At 35.0% G+C, this 25684-nt stretch overlaps 3 protein-coding genes and 1 long non-coding RNA gene across 6 annotated transcripts; 1 reads left to right on the forward strand and 3 right to left on the reverse strand.

The window, feature by feature from the left end:
* Positions 1 to 3672: 3672 nt before the first annotated feature.
* LOC125196230 (putative disease resistance protein At1g50180) lies at positions 3673 to 12300 on the reverse strand. The gene is made up of 2 exons (XM_048094656.1): positions 10819 to 12300; positions 3673 to 6401 (listed from the first exon to the last, which is right to left on the reverse strand). Exon 1 carries the CDS (start codon positions 11876 to 11878, stop codon positions 10835 to 10837), a length of 1044 nt encoding a protein of 347 aa, XP_047950613.1. The 5' UTR covers positions 11879 to 12300; the 3' UTR covers positions 3673 to 6401; positions 10819 to 10834.
* Positions 4654 to 6360, reverse strand: LOC125195437 (disease resistance RPP8-like protein 3). Its single transcript, XM_048093586.1, has 2 exons — positions 6008 to 6360; positions 4654 to 5908 (listed from the first exon to the last, which is right to left on the reverse strand). The coding sequence occupies exons 1-2, from the start codon at positions 6358 to 6360 to the stop codon at positions 4654 to 4656; spliced, it is 1608 nt and encodes a 535-aa protein (XP_047949543.1).
* Positions 12301 to 15355: 3055 nt separating the features above from the next.
* On the forward strand, positions 15356 to 16419 carry LOC125191779. The gene is made up of 2 exons (XR_007171243.1): positions 15356 to 15495; positions 15860 to 16419. It is a non-coding gene; the product is annotated as an uncharacterized LOC125191779 (long non-coding RNA).
* A 2899-nt stretch (positions 16420 to 19318) lies between these two features.
* LOC125191741 (UDP-N-acetylhexosamine pyrophosphorylase-like protein 1) lies at positions 19319 to 23275 on the reverse strand. 3 transcript variants are annotated; one of them, XM_048089143.1, is made up of 10 exons: positions 23031 to 23275; positions 22407 to 22543; positions 22130 to 22261; positions 21923 to 22033; positions 21527 to 21802; positions 21199 to 21398; positions 20603 to 20888; positions 20146 to 20256; positions 19830 to 20024; positions 19319 to 19737 (listed from the first exon to the last, which is right to left on the reverse strand). In XM_048089143.1, the coding sequence occupies exons 1-10, from the start codon at positions 23218 to 23220 to the stop codon at positions 19393 to 19395; spliced, it is 1983 nt and encodes a 660-aa protein (XP_047945100.1). In that variant the 5' UTR covers positions 23221 to 23275; the 3' UTR covers positions 19319 to 19392. The 3 variants fall into 3 exon arrangements, with proteins under 3 accessions (XP_047945100.1, XP_047945102.1, XP_047945101.1); XM_048089145.1 differs by lacking the exons at positions 22407 to 22543; positions 23031 to 23275 and adding an exon at positions 22374 to 22392 and having other exon boundaries at positions 22130 to 22257; XM_048089144.1 differs by lacking the exons at positions 22407 to 22543; positions 23031 to 23275 and adding an exon at positions 22374 to 22388.
* Positions 23276 to 25684: the final 2409 nt, after the last annotated feature.

The raw sequence follows: 25684 nt of genomic DNA on the forward strand, positions 1-25684 counted from the left end.
AATACTGTACTAAACCTTAAATTTAGCTTGAAGTCTTTACAGAACCTCATAAGTAATCATGTTCCAAAGCATGATATCAATAGAGATAAAATCTAGAATAGTATCTCGAGAATTTTAAGAGTTAAACCCTTCTTTCTAATACATAACGATCTTGTAAGTGAGTTGAAATCAGTTTTCTCAATAAGCACTCTGAAACTGAAAATCTGGAATCATAACAGGCAAAAGACAGAAGCTATATGACAAACTCAATCACTATGGTTAGAAAGAAACAGAATTTTACATCAATAACATTACACTCTCCATATTGTAATATAACAAAACACACCAGCAAGTTACCTATTGATGCATAAAACATGTACTTCAATAATCATCTTCTATATCTGATATGTACTCCTATACAACAGCATAATCGATGTTCCTCGATTACACGAAAACATTACAATTAAGGAAAAGCTAATAACTCCGATGCATAGTTCAGCAATGGAAAATTAATTACCCTTCCGGATCGAGTACATCTGTGCAATTGATGATGCATCTGCATCTCATCCTCATCAATAACCATAACCTCCGAACTTCCATAGCCACTGCCGCCGAGCTGCTTTACCACAGCCTACAATTTGAAAGAGAATGTTCACAATTAAGCTAATTAACTCATCAACGGTTATCAGTGAACATTTCTTAATTGAAGTCCAAAAATGAAATGCATAAAATCAATCGGTCGAAAAGCTGGCGCTGTTTGGCGACTTGTTCTCTGAGCTTACTGGCTTGTTTCATGAAAGGATCCATTGATGCTGCTTCCCACTGTGTGCCGTGTGCGTTGGGCCGCAATGCAGTGAATTTGAGTAGTTCGGTAAAAACACCGGCGCTTCGAAGTCGGCGTTCTTCAGTATTCAGATCTTCGCTTAATTGCAATGACACTGACAATCCAAATCGCATTGATAGAACTATCACTATGGTCGTGCGAGGTCAGCACGAATTGCATAGCACTCAGGTGCTTGTTTCCATAAATTTCTACTTTTCTTCCTCCTATGTGATTGAGTTCCATCCTTCTTCCTCTCTCTTTTTCTCTTTTCAATTGAATTCATTGTAACTAATCTCTTCTATTAGAGAAATGATAAGGATTGATTTTGACTCGAAATTTAGGATTAAATTCACTTTCGTAATTTGGGATGGCATCGTATTTTTAGAACAAGAGATTTCTGATTTTTCCCATTTTTCAATTCTTTTAATATTATCTCCCTCCTCCATTATCAATTCCTAAACACTCAAATATTTTACCTAAATTCTACAAAATCACCCCCAAATATTATATCTATATTTTAGAATATCAACCGTTTTTCAAACACCCGCCTTTCTGTCAGCGCTTTCTTCTCCACCCTCCTTCACAAGCCTCACATCACTATTCCGTCTCTCCAACTCAAAGAAGCTGAATCACATGAATCAAAAAACATATACATATGTGTTTGTATATGTATTATACATACTAAATTTCTTTCTTGTAATCTAATTCATTGTGACTAATTTCTATTTTTGAAATATAACGAATTTAATTAACGCATGTTAAAATATTAAAAAATCACTATTTAAGCTTTGGACATTATACATGGTAATATCCCTTTTCTCAGTTCCGGCATTCTTTCAATTGTGAGAGTCTGAAGGGTAAAGATGCAACTCAACCACTTAATCATCTCCGGAGAAGAACACTCTTCGATTGTCAGAGTATCCACAATGATCGTCCTAATATCCACCATGGTGGACGGTATCATATCAGCATTTTTTAATTCGTCTTACTACTAATAAAAAAATTATTACATACAACAAAAAGCTAGGAAAATAACAAAAAAAAAAAACCACGAAAAAAATACTTCATTAAAATGATTATATTATTTTATTTAAAAACTCAAATTTGAATAAGAAAAATGTTTTAATTTTTTTTATATTTTTTTCTTATATTGATTGAATGATTTCATTATTACTGCATTGATAAAAATATTCTAAAAAAATTAATGAAAAAGAACAATCTATGAAAGAATAACAAAAGGAAAAGGAAAAGAAAAACAAAACTTAAATTATTGAATAAAAAAATTTATTCGAAAAAAACATACAGAACTATATTAAAGTTATCAAATTATTTTATAATTAAATATAATATTTTAGTTATATAGTGTGTTGATTATTTCAATAGTAATTAATTTATAATCTAAATTATAATTTTTAAAAAATAAAATGTTACCAGTGAATTAACATAGTTCAAATTTATCTTTAATTAATGAACTAGTATCGCGCTTGTGCTATGCACAGAACCATAATAAATTTGAAAAAAATTACATAATATAATGTGTAAACATTAAATCATGGAGTAGGAAGATAAAAATCTATCACAATAAAACATTAAACACAATGAATAATTACTCATCATTTATAAAACTTCTTTATACACTACATTAACTTTAAAATTAAAACCAATTTATCATTATAAACTAAAACCTCCACTTCTTCACAATTCGTCACTCTTAAGCAGAATTCGTAGGTAAAATAACTCGTTTGTCATCTTTAGAGCCGCCAGCCTCACCTAAAACTACAATAAAATAAGGATAAAAATATTACTTTGCAATGGAATTAAAGAGATAGAGAGAGAGTGCCGCGTGTAACTTTCAAAATTACCATGATCATCATATGGTATATAAAGACCAGCATAACTCGTTGAAGGACTTTCGCGACTGCACTCATTCGAATGAGCAGAATCTTGAGTTTGTATCATCTCATCTACTGTATCTAAGTCAGGAATTTCAGTTCCAATTGAGACATCTGCTTCATTTTCATTGTTTGCCCGAGAAACCTCCTCACATGCTACATTATTATATAAACAAAACAACATTGTTCAATTGCATATTCAAACATTCAACACATGACCTCAAGCATAGTGTATGTAGACATATTAAAACTTCCTACTCACTGCACTTACTCACACATGACTTATTGTAAAACCTCCCACTCACTCCACTTAATCCCACATTTAATAGCTTTTAAATATATATATTTAATTTAATATAATTTTTAAATTAAATGGCAATTTTGTAAATTTCTCCAAAACTCCACTTTTATATATTGTATAGATATGCATTAACATAGTTCAAGGTTATCTTTAATTAATGAATATGCATTTAGATAATTTTCTTTAATTTTAATTAGATAAAATGGTACTATAATTTTCTTTAATAAACTCTTAGATGAAGACCTACGGCGTTTTTCCCGTGTATTACAGGCGGGTTGCCGGGTTCGTTTACACGCGTACCCGGCAGGTCGCCAGCTTTTTTACTGCTCCTCGCAGTCTTTGTAAAACGGCTATAACTTCCTTTACCGAACTCTGATTGAGAGGTTTAAGATATCCACACGAAGCTCTTTCAAAGATGAAGAGAATTGTATGCATTATGAACTAATTGGACTTCACAGAAACTGTCTCAAACCAAAGCTCCTGCACATCCACTTATTTTATACTTTTTTTACACTTTCTTCACAAAATAGTCAAAATACCAACATAATAGAGAAGTGCATATAAACACGCGTAATAATAGATAAAATATGATTAGATTCATACAAAACTACCCTCTAAAGTCATGCAAAATCCAAGTATATATAACTTTAAGTATATCAAATTACAAATCAAATCCATTCAAACAGGCAAACGCAATCATACAATTCTTCACTTTCAACATTTGAGTTATTACATACCATAAATTTCAACTCAACACAAATCAAATTCAACACAGACACAATACAATTTGCCGCTTCCAACATTTAAGTTTTTACAGACCATCAATATTAATTCATACACATATACTAGGAGTAAGTAGTATCTTACAATGAGTTGAGCTGCAACAAAACCTTAGCAAGGAATGTGGCCTTTACAGAAAGGTAAACTGTTTTCATTGAGCACCAAAAGTGGCAGTGATAATCCATTACTCTCCAAAGAATTAAAGCTCAACCTGTAAATCGGCAATAATATACAGAAGAGTTCTCTAGTTATGGATACTATTGAATGAAAATAAAAACATAATGACGGCATTAGAGTTTACGATTTTATTTTGGCAAATAATTTTCAAGACTCAGATGAATCAACATCTTGTGATCATGCATTTTTTCAGTGATTATGCCTAATTTAGCAGGAACAAGGAGTAAGAATTTTAAATGATTAATCATATGAAAAATGAAAATAAAAAGAACATGGAATATATAACTACTCCACTTTTAATCTGTGACATGAATGTGGTAGGGTAGATAGCTCATCTATGTTGGAATTCTATGACTAAAAATGACTTAAAATGTGTGTTCCTATATAGAACTTTGCAATTTATTGAAAATAATGCTTTATGCTAGTTTCTAGTGACGACGGGCAACATATTTACCTCAGTTGAAACTTTAGAATTGTGTTACCCTAAAGAGATAAGATTATTAGTTGTGATTTGCGAATACATGGCACCAAAAAAATTAGGAGACAGATGTGTTTTGGTTTTATAGCAATTTCAAGAAAAAAAAGTAATCATGCATGCCTAACTTAACAGGAAAAAAGAATTTACAAAATTTTGGCATAACACACTACTTTAATTTGTCGCATGAACTTATTATGTGGTTTACTATCCAAAAAATTGCAATTTAGGGGGTGTTCACATCAAAATTGAAGAAAGGAAATGTGAGAAATGAGATAAGAATTGAAGGCACATGGCAAACTTCATGGAAATCTTCTCCAGATGGTGATATCCTTTTACTCAGTTCTGGCATTCTTTCAATTACGAGAGTCTGAAGGGTAGAAATGGCACATAATCCCTTTGGAACCATCTCCAGGCAATAACACTCTTCGATCGTTAATTCAGAGAGAAGGGGCATTGCTCCTGCCTCCACTCTCCACTCCCTTAACGCTGGTAATTCTCTTAATGCTAGGATCTTGAGGCGAAGAAAGCTGTTTGTTGGGCATGTCATCTCCTCCCCAACAAATGATTTCTGACATAATTCCAGTTTTGCCAGCCAAGGAAGCTTTCCCAGTATCCCCATTGGATCATCCTCAATCTCACAATCATTCAGATCCAAACACCTAAGTTTCGAGCTCAACAAATTACTCCCGCACTCTGCCAGCTCCTTCCCTATTTTTGAATAAATATGCAAATCATAAAGATTGGGACAAGTCAAAGCCTTCTCCAGCATTCGCTCATTTGTTAAGTCGCAACTTCCTACAATGAGAATAGTACATTCCCGTATCTTGTTCCAGTTCATAATGACATTCATGATAGCTGACAAGCTTTCATTATCGTGTATACTTGCTCCAAAAATCCTGAGATTCTTCATTCGGTCCATACATTTAAGTTCATGGCATCTGCTATGAAAGTATAGTAGAGTCTCCAAATTGTCTACTCCCTCATCCAATCTTACTCGATAACTTCCAGCATTTTCATTTCCATAGAAAGGAAGTATCAAGTGTTTTAATCGCAACATCTCTTTAAAAACATTTGGAACTTCAACATCCCATGAAAGTGTTAAATCAAGGGTATCCAAGTATACCAAATTCCTCATGGATGACGGTAGCTTATCAAGTTCACATTCTTCTAAACACAAACGTCTAAGGTGAACAAGTTTAGTGATTCCTCTCGGTAACTTTCCCGCCGCAAATTTGAATCTCAGGATAACTAGATCTCTCAGAAATTTGAATTTCTGAAAATCAATTATACTTTGTGGGGGAAACTCAACAACATCTGATCCTACGACATTGGATAATCGAATAGACCTTATATGCTCCCTAGTATCTTCTCCACAAGCAACTATAAGCTCATGCTCGACTTCACTTCTGAAATCGATTGCCAGATGTTGTAGCTTCCTGTAGTAAGGTACTAAGTTTCCCACCTTTATACTCCAAACTCTGCACACCAAAATGCTCCCTTTTTCCCAATTTCAAACATAGTTATTGTTTCTGCTTGAGACATCATAATCATAATAAATTTCAACTTGAACAATAGACCTGGAGGCTAACTCACTTAAGTACAGCTCAGCGATGTCAATTAAAGTGTCCTCCTTTTCTCCAATATTCTCATATGAAATCATGCCTTGTGCTATCCACATGGTATATAGTTCCAAAGCACCTATGGTTTCATCCTCGTTGAAGATACCCAAATAGAGAAAGCAAGGCTTCAAATAATAGGGTAAACTTTCATAGCTTAAATTCAGCACTCCATCAATCTGCTCTTCAACTCCATATATGGCTGCTTTGATGTGCTCATTTACTGATTCCCACTCAACAATCGATTTTTTCTCTCTCAAAACCCCACCGAGTAAACAAATTGCCAATGGCAAGTAACCACATTTTTGTAACATTTCTTTCCCAATTTTTTCAAATCTTTCTGCCAATGCAAAGTCTGCATATATATATTGGAGTAACAATAAATGACAATCAATTGAATAGTGCAACTGACTAAGAAAGCGTTCTTATAAGTATTTTAAAACTAAGTGTTCAAGACCTTAAAAACTAATTCAAATTATTTGGCAAAATAAGCTTATAAACAAACTACTCAAAAATAAAATTTTCAAATCAATTTATATTTTTTAACAATTTATAAGCAATGGCAAATTTACGAAAATTGTATTCGAATATTTACTTTTAATTCCATTTCCTTATAAATGTATCTCTATTATGACTATAGTTATTTCGCTGGCTTATAAGCTCAATTATCCACATATTTTCGATAATTTCAAATCTATTGATAATATTACTTTCTACTATACGCTAGGAATATTATTTAGGGATATTATATTGGCATATTATATTGACATGAAAAACCATAAACTTTCAGAAAAATAGAATTAGCATCTAATACCACCAACTTTCTCGGATTATGGTTTTTTACCAACTCATCCTGAATTAAAAAAATTTTACCGCACACTATCCACACTGGCAGCCATCAAATCTCATGGACTATTGGAAAATATTAAAGGAAATGACGTTGTTTCCAAGTCTAATTTAAAATTAACCCTAAAAGGTTGAAATTCTTCTTCGTCTGTTAATGATTTTAGAATTAGGGTTAATTCGATTTTCTGCAGAGTTAACAGACAAAAAAGAAGAATTTCGACCTCTTATTTTTTTAGGATTAGGGTATTGTAATAAGCATTGGAAAGAATGTGGTTTCATTTAATATTTTCTGGTAGCCCATGTAGATTCGACAGCTGCCAGTAGATAGTGTTCGATTATAAAATTTTTAACTCGGGTCGGGTTGGGAAAAACCATAATTCGAGAAAGTTGGTGGTATTAGATGCCAGTTCTAAAGTTGTGGGAAATACTAAATTTTTCTGAAAGTCTATGTTTGTACATGCAATTATTCCTACAATTTATTATAAAAACATGATATTTTAGTAAAATTGTACTCCCGCGCCTTATATTATTGAAACATAAGATTGGGTTTTAATACTCCCTCCGTCCTATAAAAATAAGGGTCATGGATATATCACGGAAGTTAGAAAATATTGATAAAGTAAGAGAAAGGAGTAGAAAGTAATAGCGAGCCCCATAATTGATGTTGAATTTTCAAAGCTGCTCTTGCTTTCCAGCTTTCAAAGTTGGGAATTTCGAAATTTTAACGGGGCTACTTTCGTCACCTCACATTGGCATGAACCTTCATTAAAATGTTTTCTGCCCAAATCTGGGTTTATTTCATTCAAGCTGAACACATGAATTCAGTTTCAATTATGTGGGTCATGCCTACCCAAATCTTTACGGGCCCATTTCTCTAGAAATGAAATAGAGCAAAGTGAACACGTCCTTAATCCAATGAATTATTCTCCATGATTGCATAACTACGCTACATTACATTACATATTATCAAATTAGGGATTTATTAGGATGCGTGAAATATTTTAAACGTTTTAAAATATATAATAGTAATCCTCTCTACTTCGTTAAAAATGAAATGTTTTTTCCTTTTTAAATTATTCTATTAAAAATTAAACATTTTCTAAAATAAAAAACACTCTTAACTCAAGCAACAACACTACATAAAATCTTATATAGATTCTCAAATGTTTCATATCAAATGAGTCAAAGGGGGAGTATATAAGTTTTTAGTGATTGTTTTCAAGTAATTTTCTTTTACTATTTTTTTCCTAATTTTATACTCCCTCCGTCCCACTCAAAATTGCCACATTCTTGAATGACACGTGATTTTAGGAAGGATTGTTAGGCATAATAAAATAGAGAGAAAAAAAGTAGTTAAATATTTTAATGAGGAGAAGAATTCAGGAGAGATGAGGTTATTTCCAAAATAGGAAAATGGTCATCTTGATTGGGACAAACAAAAAAGAAAAGATGACCATCTTAAATGGGACGGAGGGAGTATATTCTATTAAAATAAATCGTATAATATAAATAATTATTATCTCAATATAAAATAATAAATAAGTTTTTATATGATTCCTATAAAAAATAACAAATATTGCATGACATTCAAAAATTAAAATTTTTGCAATTATCATATTTCACTTTAAATTTCAATATATACTTATATAATTGAAAATTTTAATAAATTTTAAAAAGTATTGACTATAATTTAATTTTTTAAATTTTTTTTAGTGTAAATAGACGATTGTATATCTACTCAATAGCTTAATATGCAAATAAAAATTAAATTATAGTCACACTATCCGTCCACGATTAATTGAACTCTTTTGACTTGGCGCAGGTTTTAAGAAATATAGTAAAAAGTGGATTGAAAAAGTTAGTGGAATGTGAGTCATATTTTTATATATTAGTTTTATAATAAAATGTGAGTACGATGATAAGTTAATGGAATATGAGGCTCATTGCTAAAAACAGTAAAAAATGAGGGTGTCAATTAGTTTTGTACTGAGGAAAAAGGAAGTGGGCATCAATTATTCGTAAACGGGGAACACTATATACACCCAAAAAACAAGGAAATTGCGTACCCATAAAAAGTACTCCCTCCATTCCATAGTAATGGAGGCAAAACTTTTCGGCACAGAAATTAAGAAAAATTGTGTTAGGTGAGTTAAGTAAAGAGAGAATAAAGTGGAAAATGAAAAAGGTAGAGAGATGAAGATAGAAAAAAGTAAGAGAGAGTAAAGTAGGTGTGGAAAAATGTGTTGACTTTTACTAAAAAGGGAAATAACTTTATTACTATGGAACGGACGGAAATGGAAAAACGCTCCTATTACTATGGAACGAAGGGAGTACTAAATTGTTGTACTTATGTAGGAATATTGTTTTTTTCGGTACATATAAGATATGTTATTATATTGTACATTTATGAAGTAATTTTCTAATATTATTGCCGTCATACTTTGCGAGTTCAGAAGAACAGACCTCTTCATAATAAATAGTATGAACTAGAAATTGATTTCTAATATTATCACCACCAATGCTTTGGGGACAATTTTATTATAAGAAATTACAAATTTCAGAAGTTCAAACGAGATTTATGAGATAGCTTAATTATATTATTAGCATGCGAGCTTTGTTAAGGGAGTATGCTAGAGAAATAAAATTTTGTAATGCGAAATTTGATAGTTATGCTAAGGCAACATTAGGCGACATCTCATCTTTGGTCTTTGAACTATTCGTCGGTATTGTGAAACTATGATGAGAACTTCTCTGAGTTCTCAAAAAAAATCCAGGATCGCTCATAACAGGATAAAAGTAGGGGTGAGCAAAATAACCGAAAACCGAATATCCGAACCGAACCAAACCGAAATTTTGAAATTCGGTTCGGTTTTTTCGGTTTTTTCGGTTCGGTTTTAAAAATACAAAAATTTTGGTTTTTCGGTTCGGTTCGGTTTGGGCGGAAAAAAAAAACCCGAAAAACCGAATTATATTTTAAATATATTATTATATATTTTTATCCTATTAATTTAGTATATTATATCATATATATAATATATATTCTTCTAATATATTTTTATATAATAAATATTATTTATATATTATATTAATTTTATGTTATATATATTTATATTCTATTAGTATATATAAAATAAAATAAACTAGATGTATTAAAATATACTATTTTTTTCGGTTTTTCGGTTTTGTTTTGAAATTTCGGTTTTTTCGGTTTGGTTCGATTTTTTAAGTTCGGTTTTCGGTTTTTCGGTTCGGTTCGATTTCAATTTTAGCCTAAATTCGATTTTTCGGGTTCGGTTCGGTTTGGGCGAAAAACCGAACCGAAACCCGAATGCACACCCCTAGATAAAAGGATTGTTACGAAAATGATATCCAACATCCATGTATTTATCGAAGCGTTGGGGACTCTTGAGAAATAGACATTACCAACGTTCTATTCTTGGAAGTATAATTTACATTACACAACACTCCTTGAAACTTCAACATTGGAACTCCAACACTTAATTCCAACTGTCTCGAGAAGTTACTTGAGTTATTTTCCTTTTCGATAAAAAATATATCTAATCTCAATTAGTTTTCCTCTCTCATGCTTTCCTCTTTTCTCTTTCCTACCTTACTTTTTGTCATCACTTTATTTTATCTTCATTTACCTTACTAAATACAACTTTCTTAATTCTCCTAATGAAAAAAATACCTTAGAGACATGGGACAAGGGAATAATTAATTTTTGACATTTTGGTTCATTTACCAAAATTAGTCCATTTTAATTTTCAAAAACATTTTAACCATACATTACACTATCAATAATTTGAGTCTCATTATCAATTAGCATGACATTAGATATTTTTTTCTTTTTATGTTCCTCCAGATTAATTTCACATTACAAAGTCTCTGTTTTTAAAAGATGGAGGGCGTAGCATAAAACTGACCTGGAATATTTCCATGCTAAAATGCTTTGTTTTTGAGTAGTTCCAAAGCAGCATCCAAATGTAAGAGCCCATGTTTCACTGTCAATCCAATCACTGCAACCTTTTGTTCCCGTGTTGTCACCAATATTTTACTCTGCAAATCTTGGACAACGAATGGATGCTTCAACTCCACCCAATGAGAAAGTTCCCAAAGATCGTCCAAAACAATGAGACATCGCTTCTCTCTTTGTATATCACATAGTCTATCATATACTGAGTTGCTCAGATTTGGAACCTCCGCCCTTACTACTCGTGGCTCATCGTTCAGGACTGAAACACCTTTCTTCTTTTGTGGATTTTCTAGCTGCCTTAGAACTTCCTCCCAAACTGATCGACTCTCGCATTGCTGAGTAATGCAAACCCACGCCGACCGATCAAAGTCGGTCGTCTCGTTGTAGAGCTTCTTGGCAATTGTGGTCTTGCCTGACCCTCCCATTCCCCACACTGATATAATTCGATCCTCCGTGTCTTTCCCTAGGTGATGAACAAGCTGCTTCAGCTCATCCTCCATGCCTAGGAAGCAATCTCCCATCTCCAAATTGGGGAAACTCTTCCTTGACATGTTGTTTCCACCCGAGCTTCCACCCTCTCCATTTGGATTAGTGCTTATGCTTTTTATTATGCCTCTTCCGTCCATAACCTCTCTTATCCCCTCGAGATTTGAGGTAATTTGTGAAATCTCGGAGCCTAATTGGTGGAGTGAGTAGCAATCTTCCAAAATGCAGGAATATTTGCGGACGAACTGTCTGAGGCCTCTTCTCCTTGAATAAACTTGATAAGCTGCATGTCTTTCAATGGCAGCTTCGGATCTGAAGACGAGATCTTTGATCTCAGAGATCCAGTTGAAGATGGTTCTGCTTTGATGTCGTCTTTTATCAGCGTCTTCGAGTAAACACTTCATCTCTCTGAGCTGTCGCTCGAGTTTCTTCACTTGGTCGCCCACACCAGCTAAAAACCTTCCCTCTTCCAATAGCAAATCACGGAGGGTTTCAAGAGCAATCGACACCACTGCCTCTGCCATTGCAACGGTTCCAACCTCTGATTGTTTGGCCAATGCACAGATATGAAAGAAGGAATAAAGGAGACGAGATATGGAAATATAGATAAGGAAGGTGTGATGAAGAACAAAGTAAATGTATAGTCAATAGAAATGGAAATATAGATAAGGAATGTGTGATGAAGAACAGGGTAAATATGCACATTAATAGAAATGGAAATACAGATAAGGAACGTGTGATGAAGAACAGGTCCTTAATTTAAATTTTCTGCCACTTGGAGCTTCTTTGTCAGCAGCAGAGTAGAAAAACTGGGGAAAAAATATTGGAACTGGACACTATGCATTTAGAAGGCGTAGGTCCTATCCATGAGCTATATGTGCGCAGGGACGGAGCCAGCATTGGCCAAGCCGCCGTTCCCGCGGAGGCTTGGCTGGTGCCAGACCCATTACCCAGCCATTGTCCCTCCCTCTATCTTATGGTAGTGACGAGATTTAGATGGTTTCATTAATGTCATTAACTAGTGTAGTAGTAGTATTTATTTACATGGCATCGTCCCAGACACCTCACCACTTGCCCTCTTCATTTAACCCACCATTCAAAGCTATCATTTTCTTGTCGTTTCCTAATTTTCCGCCATTTATTTTCAAGATCAAGATGCCCTTTAATTTCATAATCTGATTGTGTTTGTAATTGTAACATCCCGACTATTCTTATCTTTTGAGTTGGCCTCGAAAAGGCGTCAAATTTTTTTTTTATAATCTTCATTTCTTTTCGACAACCTAAAAGAGTTGATTTAATAACGTGCAAGTCCTGATGGCCATTTGTACGACGCATATCCAAGTAGCAACACAATACTCTTTTCGTGTCCTGCACATGCAAAATGAAATAAGGGCATCCGCAATGGAGCGGACGATGCATCGTCCGTCGCATCGTCCGCCACTGCAGCATCGCGGACGATGCGCGGAGGATACCCATCGTCCGTCGCATCATCCGCCACTGTGGACGAGGCGGACGATGGGTCACGGACGATGCGACGCGGTTTAGTTTTTTTTTTTAAGTTTATTAAGTTTTCAAAACCTATATATATCAAATTCACTTCATTTTTCACACTTCATTTTTCTCACTTCACTCTCATCAAATTCACTACATTTTCAAGCAAAATGGATTCCGGAGATTATCCGAATAGTCCGGTGTTCGGTGGTGCACGATGGCCGGGTACAAAACCCGACGAATACCGGCCATTCGATACCAACACCGAGTACGATCCCGACTTTTCCAACGACTCATACGGGCTGTCCGATATGGAGCCGTCTCCACACCGCCCCTCCGCCGCCGCCGCTTCCGGGTCCGCCACCAAGAAGAAGCGGACAAAGGCACGAGCCCAGAAGTTGCCTACAACGGAGGTGTGTGAAGAGTTCGCCCCGGGCAGGACGAACTACTCCGACCCCGAATCCATCGTCTTGACGAGATGTTGGATTGATGTTTTGGAGGATCCGGTGTGCGCTAACAACCAGAGGGTGACTGCGTATTGGGAGCACATCGCCGAGAAATACAACGCGGCCAAGCCGGCGAGTGCGTACAAGCGCCACAGGGAGCAGCTCCGCAAGCACTAGGATCAAATAAAGAAACAGGTAAATTTGTTCGCGGCGGAGTACGAGAAGTGCGAGAGGGAGCAGGCCAGTGGTGAGAGTCTCGCGGATGTGCGGGACAAAGCGATGCGGTCGTACATTTCATTGTACGGCGATTTCAAGCACTACCAGTCCTGGGCGCTCTTGAGGGACAAGCAAAAGTTCATTGGTGGTGTGATTCCCCAATCGACGGCGGCGAGGAGGAGGGCGTCGAAGCGCACCTTCAATGATTATACAAGTAGCGATAGCGGCGCGTCTCCAATGGACCTCAACAGTCCGGTGTTCGAGGATGAGAGTTCCGACACACCGATGTCCTCCCGGCGTCCCCCTGGCGTCAAGGCTGCCAAGGGCAAGGGCAAGGCCACATCCTCCTCCGTCGCGCCGCCTGAGCAAGCCCCGTCGCCGACCCCGAGTTCGACGCCGTCCGCGACTTCGACCGCGGCCCATGTGTGCGTGGATTTGGCGGCCTCCTCCGACTACCGGACGTTGTTGGACGCGCACAACGCCCTCATGCAGGCGACCAACCCGACTCAAATCGAGGGCATCCAGCGGATGATCGATGGCCTCAGCCGCAAGTTGCGACTTCTTTAGACTAGCCTCCTTTTTTTGTATTTTCAGCTTTTTTTTATTTCTTATTTTGTAACTTTTTTTTTAATTAAGTAAAATTAGAATTTACCTTTAATTGTGTTGTGTTATTTGTTTAATATTTTTATTTACATTTGCAAACATAATAAAAATATAAATTCAAAATAGTGAAATGCTTAGGGCGTCGCTTAGGGCGGGCTATAGTCCGCCCACTGCAGGTGGAATAGGAGGAGGATAAAATGCTAACGTGGCGATGCATAGGGCGTCGCTTAGGGCGTCCCATTGTAGATGCCCTAAAATATAGATTCCTAAATATATATACATCCACGAAAGAAATAAGAAAAAGAAAAAGAGATTCGTTCTTTTCATAATTTCCATTCTTTATAGGAGAGAGAAAATATGTAATCTTTCCCCTAATGCTCAATTATACACTTTGTGTACTACTCAAAATCTTGCAATGTGTAAGCTATAGAAACATTGAGCTGTACCCATGAGACTTACTAAGGAAGATTGCATGCCATATGCAGCTCTATTTTTATTTCCAATCTATCACCAAAATATTCATTCCCGAATGCTTTGGAAGCTAAGGACCTTCGGTCCCAAGTAAATTAATAGAGAAATTAATTATTTCTATTGTGTACATCATAGTAGGTACATAGGAATATAGAAGCTGCCTCAGTTAAGAGCATAAATTAACAACAACTCTTCCATCAAACAATTAGCTTTCAAAATAATCAACATATATATAAGAATAAATTTCAAATATGCATAACTTATCCCAGAATCATGAAACAAGACGTCAAGACCTACGACTATAACAATTAGATAGTTGGAAACATCGACTCTCGCATCCTCTCTCCATCTTTACCAGACCACTGACGACAGCGACTTCCTTGGATCCCCTCTAGACTCCCCATTTTACTTTTTCACTGGACTAAAATATGATGATACTATAAAAAAATCGATATTTTCTTATTACTCGTTTTCTTAGGATAATATTCCAACCAAAGAAAACGCGTCAAAGCTGAAGAATGTGTGAGAAATGAAATACCTGAGTGAAGACTAGTCCTCGATGATAATGGAAGAGACATGGCAGATTTTGTGGAAATCATGTCCTGAAGGCGTTACCCTTTTTCTCAATTCTGGCATCCGTTTAATTATAAGTTTCTGAAGGGTAGAAATTCCACTCAATCCCTCTGGAACCATCTCTAGACAAGAACAGTCCGCAATCTTTACTTTAGAGAGAAGGGGCATGGCTCCTGCCTCCACTCTCCACTCCCTCAACTTTGGCAAGCCTCTTAAAGTTAGCCTCCTGAGTCGAAGAAAACTGTTTGCTGGAAATATCATCTCCTCCTGAGGCCAAGCAGATATGATTTCATCCTCGTTAAAAATACCCAAATAGAGAAAGCAAGGCTTCAAATAATAGGGTAGACTTTCATAGCTTAAATTAAGCACTCCATCGATCTGCTTTTCATCTCCATATATGGCTAATTTGATGTGCTCATTTACTGATTCCCACTCAACCAATGAATTTTTCTTTCTCAGGACCCCAATGAGTAAAGAAATTGCCAATGGCAAATTGATGTGAATCAAATGATACTAATTATACTCCAAGTTTTCTCCTATTTTGTATATTTAAATCATCTATCAATTGATCTTTAAGGTTTGATTATTATATATTAGTTGATAGATGTACATGTGGAGTAGGGTCTGATTGAAACTGTTCGCTGCCTATTAAGATGGTGTCCAAATTCTTTTATCTTACCACCATTATCTTCGTCTTTGAAATAGCTTCGCGTGGGTATATTACACGCCTCAATCGGAGCTCGGATGAAGAAGTTATGGCCATTTGACGAAGGTTGCGCGAAGCAGTCAAAACCGGCAAAAACGCCCGGGTCGGGCGTTTTCAGCATTAAAAACGCCTGGGGACAGTGGAAACGCCCGGGATGGCATAAAAAACGCCCGGGTTGGCACCATTTTGCCCGGTCGGGCGTTTTTCTCGAAAACTGCCGAATTTTAGGTTTCAAATTGGTTTCCAGGGCGGTTTTGGAAGAGATAGAGACATATTCAGACACGAGAAAAGGGAGAGGAAAAGAGAGAAAGAGAGGAGGAAGAAGAAAAGGAAGAAATTCCGGCCAACATTCCAACGATCCGTCTCCAAATCCCAATTCCACTCAACGAGAGCATGTTTCCTATGGTTTTTGTTGCAAATTCCACCATGTGTTTAGGCTAAACTCTCTATGTTGCTCCAAGTTGTAATCTTGGCTTTGTATGGATGTATCTACACCTTTGAACTCATGTGTTTGTTACCAACAATGTGCTTAATGTTTATACACTATGTTTTTGGCTAATAATGTAGTGTTGTTCTTTCCTTTGCTATTGTCTCTTTAACGTAGTTTAGGAATGATTTATTGTTGGTATGCTATCGAATTAGAATTGTTCAGAGGATAATTTGATAGTGGATTAAGTAGGTGATTATAGTAGATGTTTATTTCTCTAGCGCTTCCGCAAGAGTTTATAGGCATCGAAGATTGGTTCATAGGTTATGTGTTCAGCTAATTGTGAACTACACATCGTGTACATGTTCAGTGTATGTGATTAGGTTGATGATTTAATCCCTTCATATGTTTCGTTGATAAAGGTGTAGAACAATACAAGCCTAGTGAGTAACTTGGAGTGGCATATTTTCTCATTTGAATAGTCTTTCTTTAGTTAACTTGTAGTTTTATTTTGTCAACATCTTTCAAAACCAAAAAAATCAAATCTTTATGCTACATCTTTTTAAGTTTTTAAGTTTTAAACAATCTTCTACCTCCCTGTGAATCGACACTTGAAATACTACTAACGACGCTGTAATCTTGCAGTATCGTAGTATTATTAGAGTTAATTAATTAAACTTGATATCTTGTGTGAACTGAATTGGATACTCTAAAATACGCATCACAAATACCCACATTTGTGCACCATTTCTTTCCCAATTTTTTCAAATCTATCTTCCAATGCAAAGTCTGCATATTGAATTAAAATAAATGTCAATCAATTCAAAATATAGTGCAACTGACTAAGAAGGTATTTGACTGAACTTTTAAGCTTTTCTAAACAAACGTACAAGTTGTTCAAAGACATTAAAATTTCTTTCAAAATATTTGGCAATATAAGCAACCTATAATTCTATAAACTAGTACTACCATAAAGTAAGGCTTTGATAGCTTATAAGCACTTCAAAAATGATTTTCGCAACTCAATTTTAATTTCCATAACCTTCTAAGCATTAGTAAATTTACAAAAGTAGTTCTACTGTGACCTGTATTAGAACATATATATTTTTAATTCATTTCTCTACAATATTTTCTCATGATTTTCTCTCTCTACTAATAATTTTCTTGTTAGCTTATAAAGCTCGACTATCCAGATATTTTGACAATTTCAAATCTATTGATACATTATATTTTATGAGTTATTGGAGCTTATGATCTCTCCATAATAAGCATGCCACTAATCACTGTTTTTAAGAATCAAGCAATTAGTTTAAGATAATGTGTGTGTTGTGGTTATCCTTGATTTTGAGTTGAACTGTTTTTTCAAATAATATATGGCAGGGGATGACGATGTGAAGCACCAAGACGATGGAGAGGGGAGCAATGTTGGTGAGCTAAGCTCCCCTACATCCGAGGACCACGAGATGCCAGCTGTCGAAGCTGAGGCCGGAGGTGCTTCTTCCATGGAAGGATCAATAGTTGACAATGGGGAGGCAGAGAAGGAGATCAGGATTGAGGATGAGTCGGGCGTAAAACATGGCATCGTTGCCCAAAATGGGTCGAACAGGAAGCAGGATGATGGAGGCTCGTCCTCATCCGGGAGCTGTGGCAGCAGCTCAGATGATGAGAGCCGTGGAATCAAGAAAGGGCAAGCTGAGTCTAGCATTGCTTCCGGGGAATCATCAGTGGCAATGGATGATTCTTTGTCTGGAAAGCTAGTTGAGCCTGTTTATGATTCTCAAGTTGCCATCTCTGTGGCTCCTGGTGTTGTTGAGCCCACACTTGAGAAAAATGGGGGGAAAAAGCATGGCACTGTCGAAGAAAGAACTTGCACGTCCGTGGAAGAAGCAGGTGTTGGATCTGCTGAGAGCACTCCAAAAACATCTGATCCAAAGGAATGCAAATTTGTTACACAAGAAAATGATAATAGATCAACATCTCTTAGAGTTGATTTAGATGATGGAGAACGACGCGTTAAAGAATCTGTAGTTACTCAGGTATGTGTCGCGCCTGAACCTTCGAACTTTCAAGTATTCTTGAAACAACTTGTGTTATAATGAAGTAGTTTATTTCTACTTTTCTGCAGCCGTTCCAGAAGACGTCGTGGAAGAGTTGCTGTGGATTGTTTGAAGTGTTTTAGGGGTCTGGTGATTAATCAAAGGTAAAATCCCTCCAAAAGCTCAGTATCCTTTGTGTTTTCTGATTCACAGTTTGTTACACAAACCAGTTTCTACCATATGATTATGTATATTTCACGTTTTGGTCTAATGGTTGAGTTAATGGCACCAAAAATTTCCTTTCTTGTTGATTCTTATACAAAATGTCATGATAACATGATTTAAGGAGTAGAGATGTTTAAATATCGAGCTGTCATTGCTCGTCCCGTTGCAGCTGGATGTATGCATCACCTGATCCTGCTTGAGTTTGATTAATGTGAAGAAACTTATCTCCTGTATACAACTTCTAGTTTCATCTTCTGTACAATAAAAAAATGCATTTGAATGTACCTGCTAAGTTGTAGAATCTTCCTGAAGCAGAGAAGCAGACTCGAAAGGATTGTACCTGAGAGATGTGATGAAAGATAGAGACAGAATTTTCATTTTAATGTGAGTTAATAATCATTTAAATGAAAACATTTATTCCAATTGTCACACAATAATCAAACAAAATCAAAACTTAATTAGTGTTGTTTTAATCAAGAATTAAAATAGAATAACATCATTTCATCTAGAAGAACTTAGTTTTATTGTCGGCGCCATATTTGATTTTGTCATATTATTTTCAACTTCTATTATTGTGGAACAATTACGAAAAAAGTTAATAAATAACTACAATCATTTTATATTTCAATTTTTAGAATTATGAGATCAACCAGAAATCTTTAAAAAAAAAATTACTGTAATTTCACGATACTTGACCTTTCTTTTGTTTCGATCTAAGCGTATTTAGATGGTTAAATATAGTGTTCCAACTAGATAAATGTACTAATGGGTCACTACGCAACAAGACCTTTTTATATATTTTGGATAAAATCCCTAAACTGTTGTAACTGCTACTATTACAAAACTAGTAATCAGATGGATACAAGACACAAATTTTGTTTTTAGTAGCAGCATCCAAGCACCAATATATCGAAGAACGAAACTCATAAGAATTGGGAGTTGTTGGTGTAACATCGACCCACTCTTTCTCAACCTTCTCCACATATGAATTGCAGCCCTCAACGCCTTCAAACTGCAGCTTGTTTACCTGTTTCACCAACTTCCTCAAGAAGCTCATGGACAGCATCACATCTAAATTCTCTTCCGATGCCATGTCTTTGAAGACCTGCAGCCCCACATTTGCTTTGCACGAATCAACAAGGCCGGCTAGGGCGTGGTCGCTCTTGTGTTCTTGGTTGATCTTGCGGACCTGCAGAATATTATGCAAGGACATTCTTCAATCATGGGAGGGGAGGTTCAGAGAGAAAATGCTTGTGATGCAGATGACAAGTATGCACTTACTTGGACGTACTCCACACCCAGTTCGCCTAGTTCATCTAGTAACGAGTCCTGGGACGAAAGCAGGCTGATCACGCCTGCAGATCCGATTGGTCTCTGGAGAAACTCCCATGGTGACTTCATTAGGATTTTATGCTTGCCATCTTCTGCAACTGAGCTACTAACAAGAGGAAGCTTTTCTTCTTCCAGAAACCAGACCTGTTGGGAGATCGAAATGCATCAGCGAAAAAACGCATGGTCATAAGACACATCACAAAAAACGTATCGCTTCTCCTCAAGATGCATGTAAGTGACTGTAAAAGGTATTGACAGAACTAACCTTCTGGGGGTCAAATGCAAAGTAGTCATGGTCTGAAAAAAACTCTTGGCAATAACTGATTGAACCAGTAGAACCCACCAATAGCAGAGGCACAGCTGAGCGGTCTTCGATCTGCAACCGGAAAGCCAGTGATTTAGATGATATAGCAATCAGTTGCATCAAAGACAACCATATTGGGGTGCTTTCAGCAGATCACATTCATCTCTGTGGCAGTACACACTGATTCAATTATTCATGAATGTCTAAACATCAACTCAGGCAAAATAAGAATGGTTAGTCTCTAATCATCTTCAGCTGGCAATATATGCTATGAATCAATTTTGCCAGAAACACCAACAACTAAATTTTTTTTTATTTTTTTTAAAAAAGAAAAAAAAAGTAGAGAGAAATAATGTGAAAGATTTGTCATAATAATGTTCTCCGAGATTCACTTTAACTCGGTATGCCTCAACAATACCTTAGGAAATCTTGAGTTATCATCTAGCAATGCCTTTAAAAGTGGATTCGCACTTTCATTTCCCACAGAATCAACAAGATTGTTGTTGGAAGTCCCTTCAGTCCCCTCAATGTCCTCCAATATCAAAACTATTGCAACTTTCCCATTAGAAATCATTTCACATCCCGCTCTTTGTAGTGTGCAGTATGGATCAGGCAGTACTCCTGTACCGTTTGAACTGGGATTATCAGGTACCTTCAGTCTGTTTGATCTTGGCACCGTGGCCAAAATTTGGTGTAAATCCAGCCTGATCCAAGATGAAGACGGAATGCATAGATATCACTTTTGAGCAGAAGCTTGATTCAAAATACATGGTAAGCAAGGCAATAAGTCTGTGCACTCAAAGTCTAAGCAAGGCAAAAGACAAACACAGAAATTGTGTCTTAGTAGTATTTTCTGTTCCAAAATGAATCACCAATCACTGAATACTTGTACATCACTACATATAGGCTCAAGCAAGCAAATCATCCATACAAATATTTCCAGAGGGTGTGAGCAAAGCCAGTTCATATTGAGAAGAGTCATCATATAAAGCTACATAATGAGAGGAGCTGTACCTTGTTGACGGGATTCCAATATATTCCAGAGCCTGTCGTAGCAATTTTGAATTTACAGTTACTATTTCATTCGCAAGTGAGCTCCTCTGGTCCTTTTCTCCATATCTAAAACCATGAAACACGTGTTGCTGTTCCATTTCACATAGTTTCTTTTTGGCGGCTATCAAGCGTCTTTGGAATTTTTTTCTCTCTTTCCATTCCTGATGTAGCGGGAAATGTTATCAAGTGATTTAAGACAGAGGAGTCCAAGTAGCAAGCAAATTCTGTAGAGTTTATGGACTAAGACAAGAAAAAGGCAGAAAAAATAGTACTCCGTACTACATCTCACCAGCTCACGCCTTTCTTTCTTGCTCCTCATATCAGAGCGAATATTTAACTCCAGGAGCCCCTTAGGTGGTGTAATCAACATTTCTCTTTTTTCCACATCAACAGTTGGGACAATTTCTTCAACAAATGGAACCCAAACTAATGGGCCAGAATCACCTTCCCCAGTTTTTTCTGTCTGGTCTGGAATCTTTCTAGATGAAGTCAGCTTGACATGCAAAAGATCGCTTGCTCCGCTGTTGAATATATTAACAACAGTTCCAATTGGTTCCCCTGATTCCTGTAGAATCAAGTTTAAAAAATAACGTAACCAAGAAAAAAGTAAGCAGGGGAAGTGAAATCACATCTTTTCAGCCATTTTCGATAGATTTTAGCACAAAAATACAGTAAAACTACGAACCTTAAGAATGACTTTCATGCCAATAAGATCATGAGTGTAGAAATCTCCTTCTTCTAGCTCAGGTCTATCATCATCTCTCACCAATATGGTTGACCCAACTAGTTTTCGTGCCTAAGCAAAAAAAAGCCAAATGTTAAGAATCATAAACCTTGTATTTTCTGAACAAATGAACAATCAAACTCACGAGAAAAGTGAATATGAGCACACCTCTTCCGCTGAATTGATGTTGTTAAATTTTACAAGCCAACTTTGTCCAGGGTGACCTCTGCCATCCACCAGTTCAATTTCTTGAATAGTCTCACTTCCTGATGCTTGCTGCTTCAACCATCTAGTTCCTGGCTAGAAATAATAGTGATTCACATTTAGATTCACTTTGGTTAAGTAGTTTGTATCAAATTTTTCACACTCTCCTAATTCTCGTCTCATTTTATTACATATTTTTTTATGATACCTGTGTAAAGACACAGTTTTTTCACAGCTCTACCTTGGAGAACCGCAGCTCAGGAAAGTCTGTGTTCGCTTTAACCCGAACCTCCCCTTGGAAACCATGAACACCAAAGATATAGCCAGTTTCGACAAACTCTGAAGCAGATGAACTAGTCTGGACGAGCTCAAGAGCATCTGAATGTAGAATCAGAAAATGCATTTACAGCACAACAGTTTATTCAATAAAAAATTCAAAAGAGAAATACTACATAAAGCAAAAAATGAGAAGCTAATTGCTTTTGGGATGCTCTTTTCTCACATAAAAAAAAAATCAAAAACAACGAAATGCATAGAGCTTCAGATGGCAAAGTGAAACATCCAGAAACTCTTTCAATCTCTCAACACAGCGTACAGAGGCATAATTCACGCAAAAATAAACACAAAAGAAACTACATGCTTCTCTTTTGAGCTAAAACAGTAGGAAAGCACAATCCCGGAGCACAATTTTATGCCTTTCTTTCGAGTATTTGAATTAACCAAAAAACGCAACATAAACAGTCACTAAGATTGAAATTTCAGCAATATTATCAACAATCCAAAAAAAAGTCACTAAATGTAAGGAAAGAAGCTGTTCAGCTAAAACTATTGAAATACCAGCATACTGGAAGAGGTAAGTAGTTACCAGTAGAACGAGAAATGAAGTCGGACGGAGGGCGTATATGCAAGGAAAGCGATGGTAGTTTACGGGTAAACGCAAAATTAGGGCTTGAATTGCTCTTTTTTCTTTGGAAGAATGTAAATTGGTGAGCATCGATTGAATCTATTGAGCGAGAGAATGAATTTGAAGAACAGATAACAGAAGTGGACTTCATTTTGCAATGCTAAACTTTGGCTGAAGATAGAAATATTTGTAGTAGCATCCAATAGTTTATCATTTGCGAGTTTAGCTTTTCTTTTTCTTTTTTTTTTTTTTTTCTTTTGATGGAGATCTTGTTACGGAACCAAATGGATTATATTTTAAATTAATATATTTTTTAAAAATTTAAAGGATGTTGATATCAATCAATGTATCTATCTATACATATATAAAAGACGAGTTTTGGCCTTATATTAAATATTAAAGAATTTTGGGCAAGTTTTCGAATATTTATAAGTTTTAAGTCTATATAATTAAATTATGATTTTGATTTGTAACTTCCAATTATGCATTAATTAAAAAACCAATAAACATAACTAAAAATCATTACAAAATTATGCATTACAAATATTGAGGCCGTTATAGTTTATGACTCCATAGCCTAATGCATGTCATCCAACTTTGGAGACTCATGCCCAAATTAGTATTAAATGTGAAACGATTAAGCTATTAAAAAATTATTACTATTTTATTATTATTCAATTTAGAGATTTCATGGTCAAATAAAATTTAATTTGCCATTAATCATATAATATAGTATGCCATGGCTATAAATACATGTATTAGGCTAGCTAATGGAATCATACAGTGCTTATGTTTCGAAACTAAGGTACTCTCAAATTGAGAGCATGCACATTCTATGTCAATCATAGAGAATTCTTTTAAAATTGATTATGTATAATGATGATACGTAGAAGTCGGATGAGAAGATGAGTGGTGTTGGTAGCGTCGTCGGCGAATTTTTCTGGCAGTTATGATAAATCCGATTCTTCTATAAGGTTTATTTGGGAAAAGAATGGAAGGTTGATTATTTGATTTATTTGTGTTGTACAGTATAATTGTTTTGATTTAATCATTGTATGTTTTAGTAGGTTTATAATTTATGGTATAAATTATACTCCCTCCGTTCCATAGTAATAGGGGCGTTTTTCCATTTCCGTCCGTTCCATAGTAATAGAGTCATTTCCTTTTTTAGTAAAAGTCAACACATTTTTTCACATCTCCTTTATTCTCTCTTACTATTTTCTATCTTCATCTCTCTACCTTTTTCATTTTCCACTTTATTCTCACTTTACTTAATTCACCTAACACAATTTTTCTTAATCTCCGTGGCGAAAAATTTTGCTTCTATTACTATGGAACGGAGGGAGTATATGTTAGTATAATATTTGCTTTTGTTTATTTTGTAGTGTATAGAGAAATATTATGATAATATCCAAATAAATATTTTATTAAATAAATTTTAAATTTTCTACTTTTGATGCATAATAATTTAATTTATATCATTTACACAAACAAGTTTTAGTGCATAGCACGTTTTGCTGTTTAAAGATACAATACAATTTTTTTATATTTATTTGTTCATATATTAGTTTAAAGAACTCTTTTTTGTTAGAATTGATTTTTGTAACTAAAAATTTTCTTTAGATTTAAATTGATCATTATGTATAATTTATTATTATATTTTATTTTTTTAATTTTATTTTTGAATATTCCATACAATAAAAGGAATATTAGAAAAATGTGTTTGTTTAATTTTTTAAATTTGTATGAATATAATAATAAATTAAAAATCTGTGCATAGCACAACTGTTAATTTGGTATATATAAAAGGTGAGTTTTGGCTTTATATTGAAATATTTGTAAGTTATAAGTATAAATTTTATTATTTATAAAATATGTCATAATTAATATAGAAACATATATAAAAGGTGAGTTTTGGCCATATATTAAAACATATGTAAGTTATGAGTATCAATTTTAATAATTATAAAATATGTCATAATTATTATAAAAAATGAAAGGTTGTTATACTATTCATAATGATATTTTTGTACATTTAATATTATGATTGATTGATGACACCACATATTCATTAATAATATTTAATTTTATTTAATCGTTATGAACATTTTTACATGATAGTAAACTTTTCAACTTTCAAGCATAAAATTTATATTATCATTGTAAATTATTTTTTTCCAATATAATAAATCATAGAAACTAACTATCTATAATATTTTGAAGTTAATGCATTGCATATCCATCTCGAATTTCGTCGCTTTCACATATTTCATGCAAAGAGAACATTCAAAGTCAACGAAATGGCAAACGAAAGCAATGAGGAAGTATAGCATAAAATATCACATTGTTTTCGCGTACATGTTTTTCTTAATGTTAGTTTGTTTTATTTTTTGTTAGTTTGGTTTTAATTTTTTTTTGTCTTAGCTATAATAATTTTTTACAAATAGAATATAGTATCATAGAAACTGGTCATCTATAATATTTTGTAGTTAATGCATTGCATATTCATCTCAAACTTCGTCACTTCCACAAATTTTTTTATGCAAAAAGAGCACCTAAATCAATGAAATGGTAAAAAGTTGTAATATAGGGTATGTAGTTGATTTTTGTTTTAA

Source organism: Salvia hispanica, chromosome 6 (assembly GCF_023119035.1).
Source record: "Salvia hispanica cultivar TCC Black 2014 chromosome 6, UniMelb_Shisp_WGS_1.0, whole genome shotgun sequence".
In the NCBI taxonomy this organism is placed as follows: Eukaryota; Viridiplantae; Streptophyta; class Magnoliopsida; order Lamiales; family Lamiaceae; genus Salvia; species Salvia hispanica.

Bases quoted from the DNA above. Each gene is read 5' to 3' on its own strand.
- LOC125195437 (XM_048093586.1), bottom strand. From the start codon at position 6,360: ATGTTACAAAAATGTGGTTACTTGCCATTGGCAATTTGTTTACTCGGT. The intron at 5,909-6,007 runs GTCTATTGTTCA...TTTGGTGTGCAG, and splicing joins TTAAGTGAGTTAGCCTCCAG to AGTTTGGAGTATAAAGGTGG.
- LOC125196230 (XM_048094656.1), bottom strand. From the start codon at position 11,878: ATGGCAGAGGCAGTGGTGTCGATTGCTCTTGAAACCCTCCGTGATTTG.
- LOC125191741 (XM_048089143.1), bottom strand. From the start codon at position 23,220: ATGAAGTCCACTTCTGTTATCTGTTCTTCAAATTCATTCTCTCGCTCA. The intron at 22,544-23,030 runs GTAACTACTTAC...TTCTACATTCAG, and splicing joins CTTCATTTCTCGTTCTACTG to ATGCTCTTGAGCTCGTCCAG. The intron at 21,399-21,526 runs GTGAGATGTAGT...CCGCTACATCAG, and splicing joins AGAAAGAAAGGCGTGAGCTG to GAATGGAAAGAGAGAAAAAA.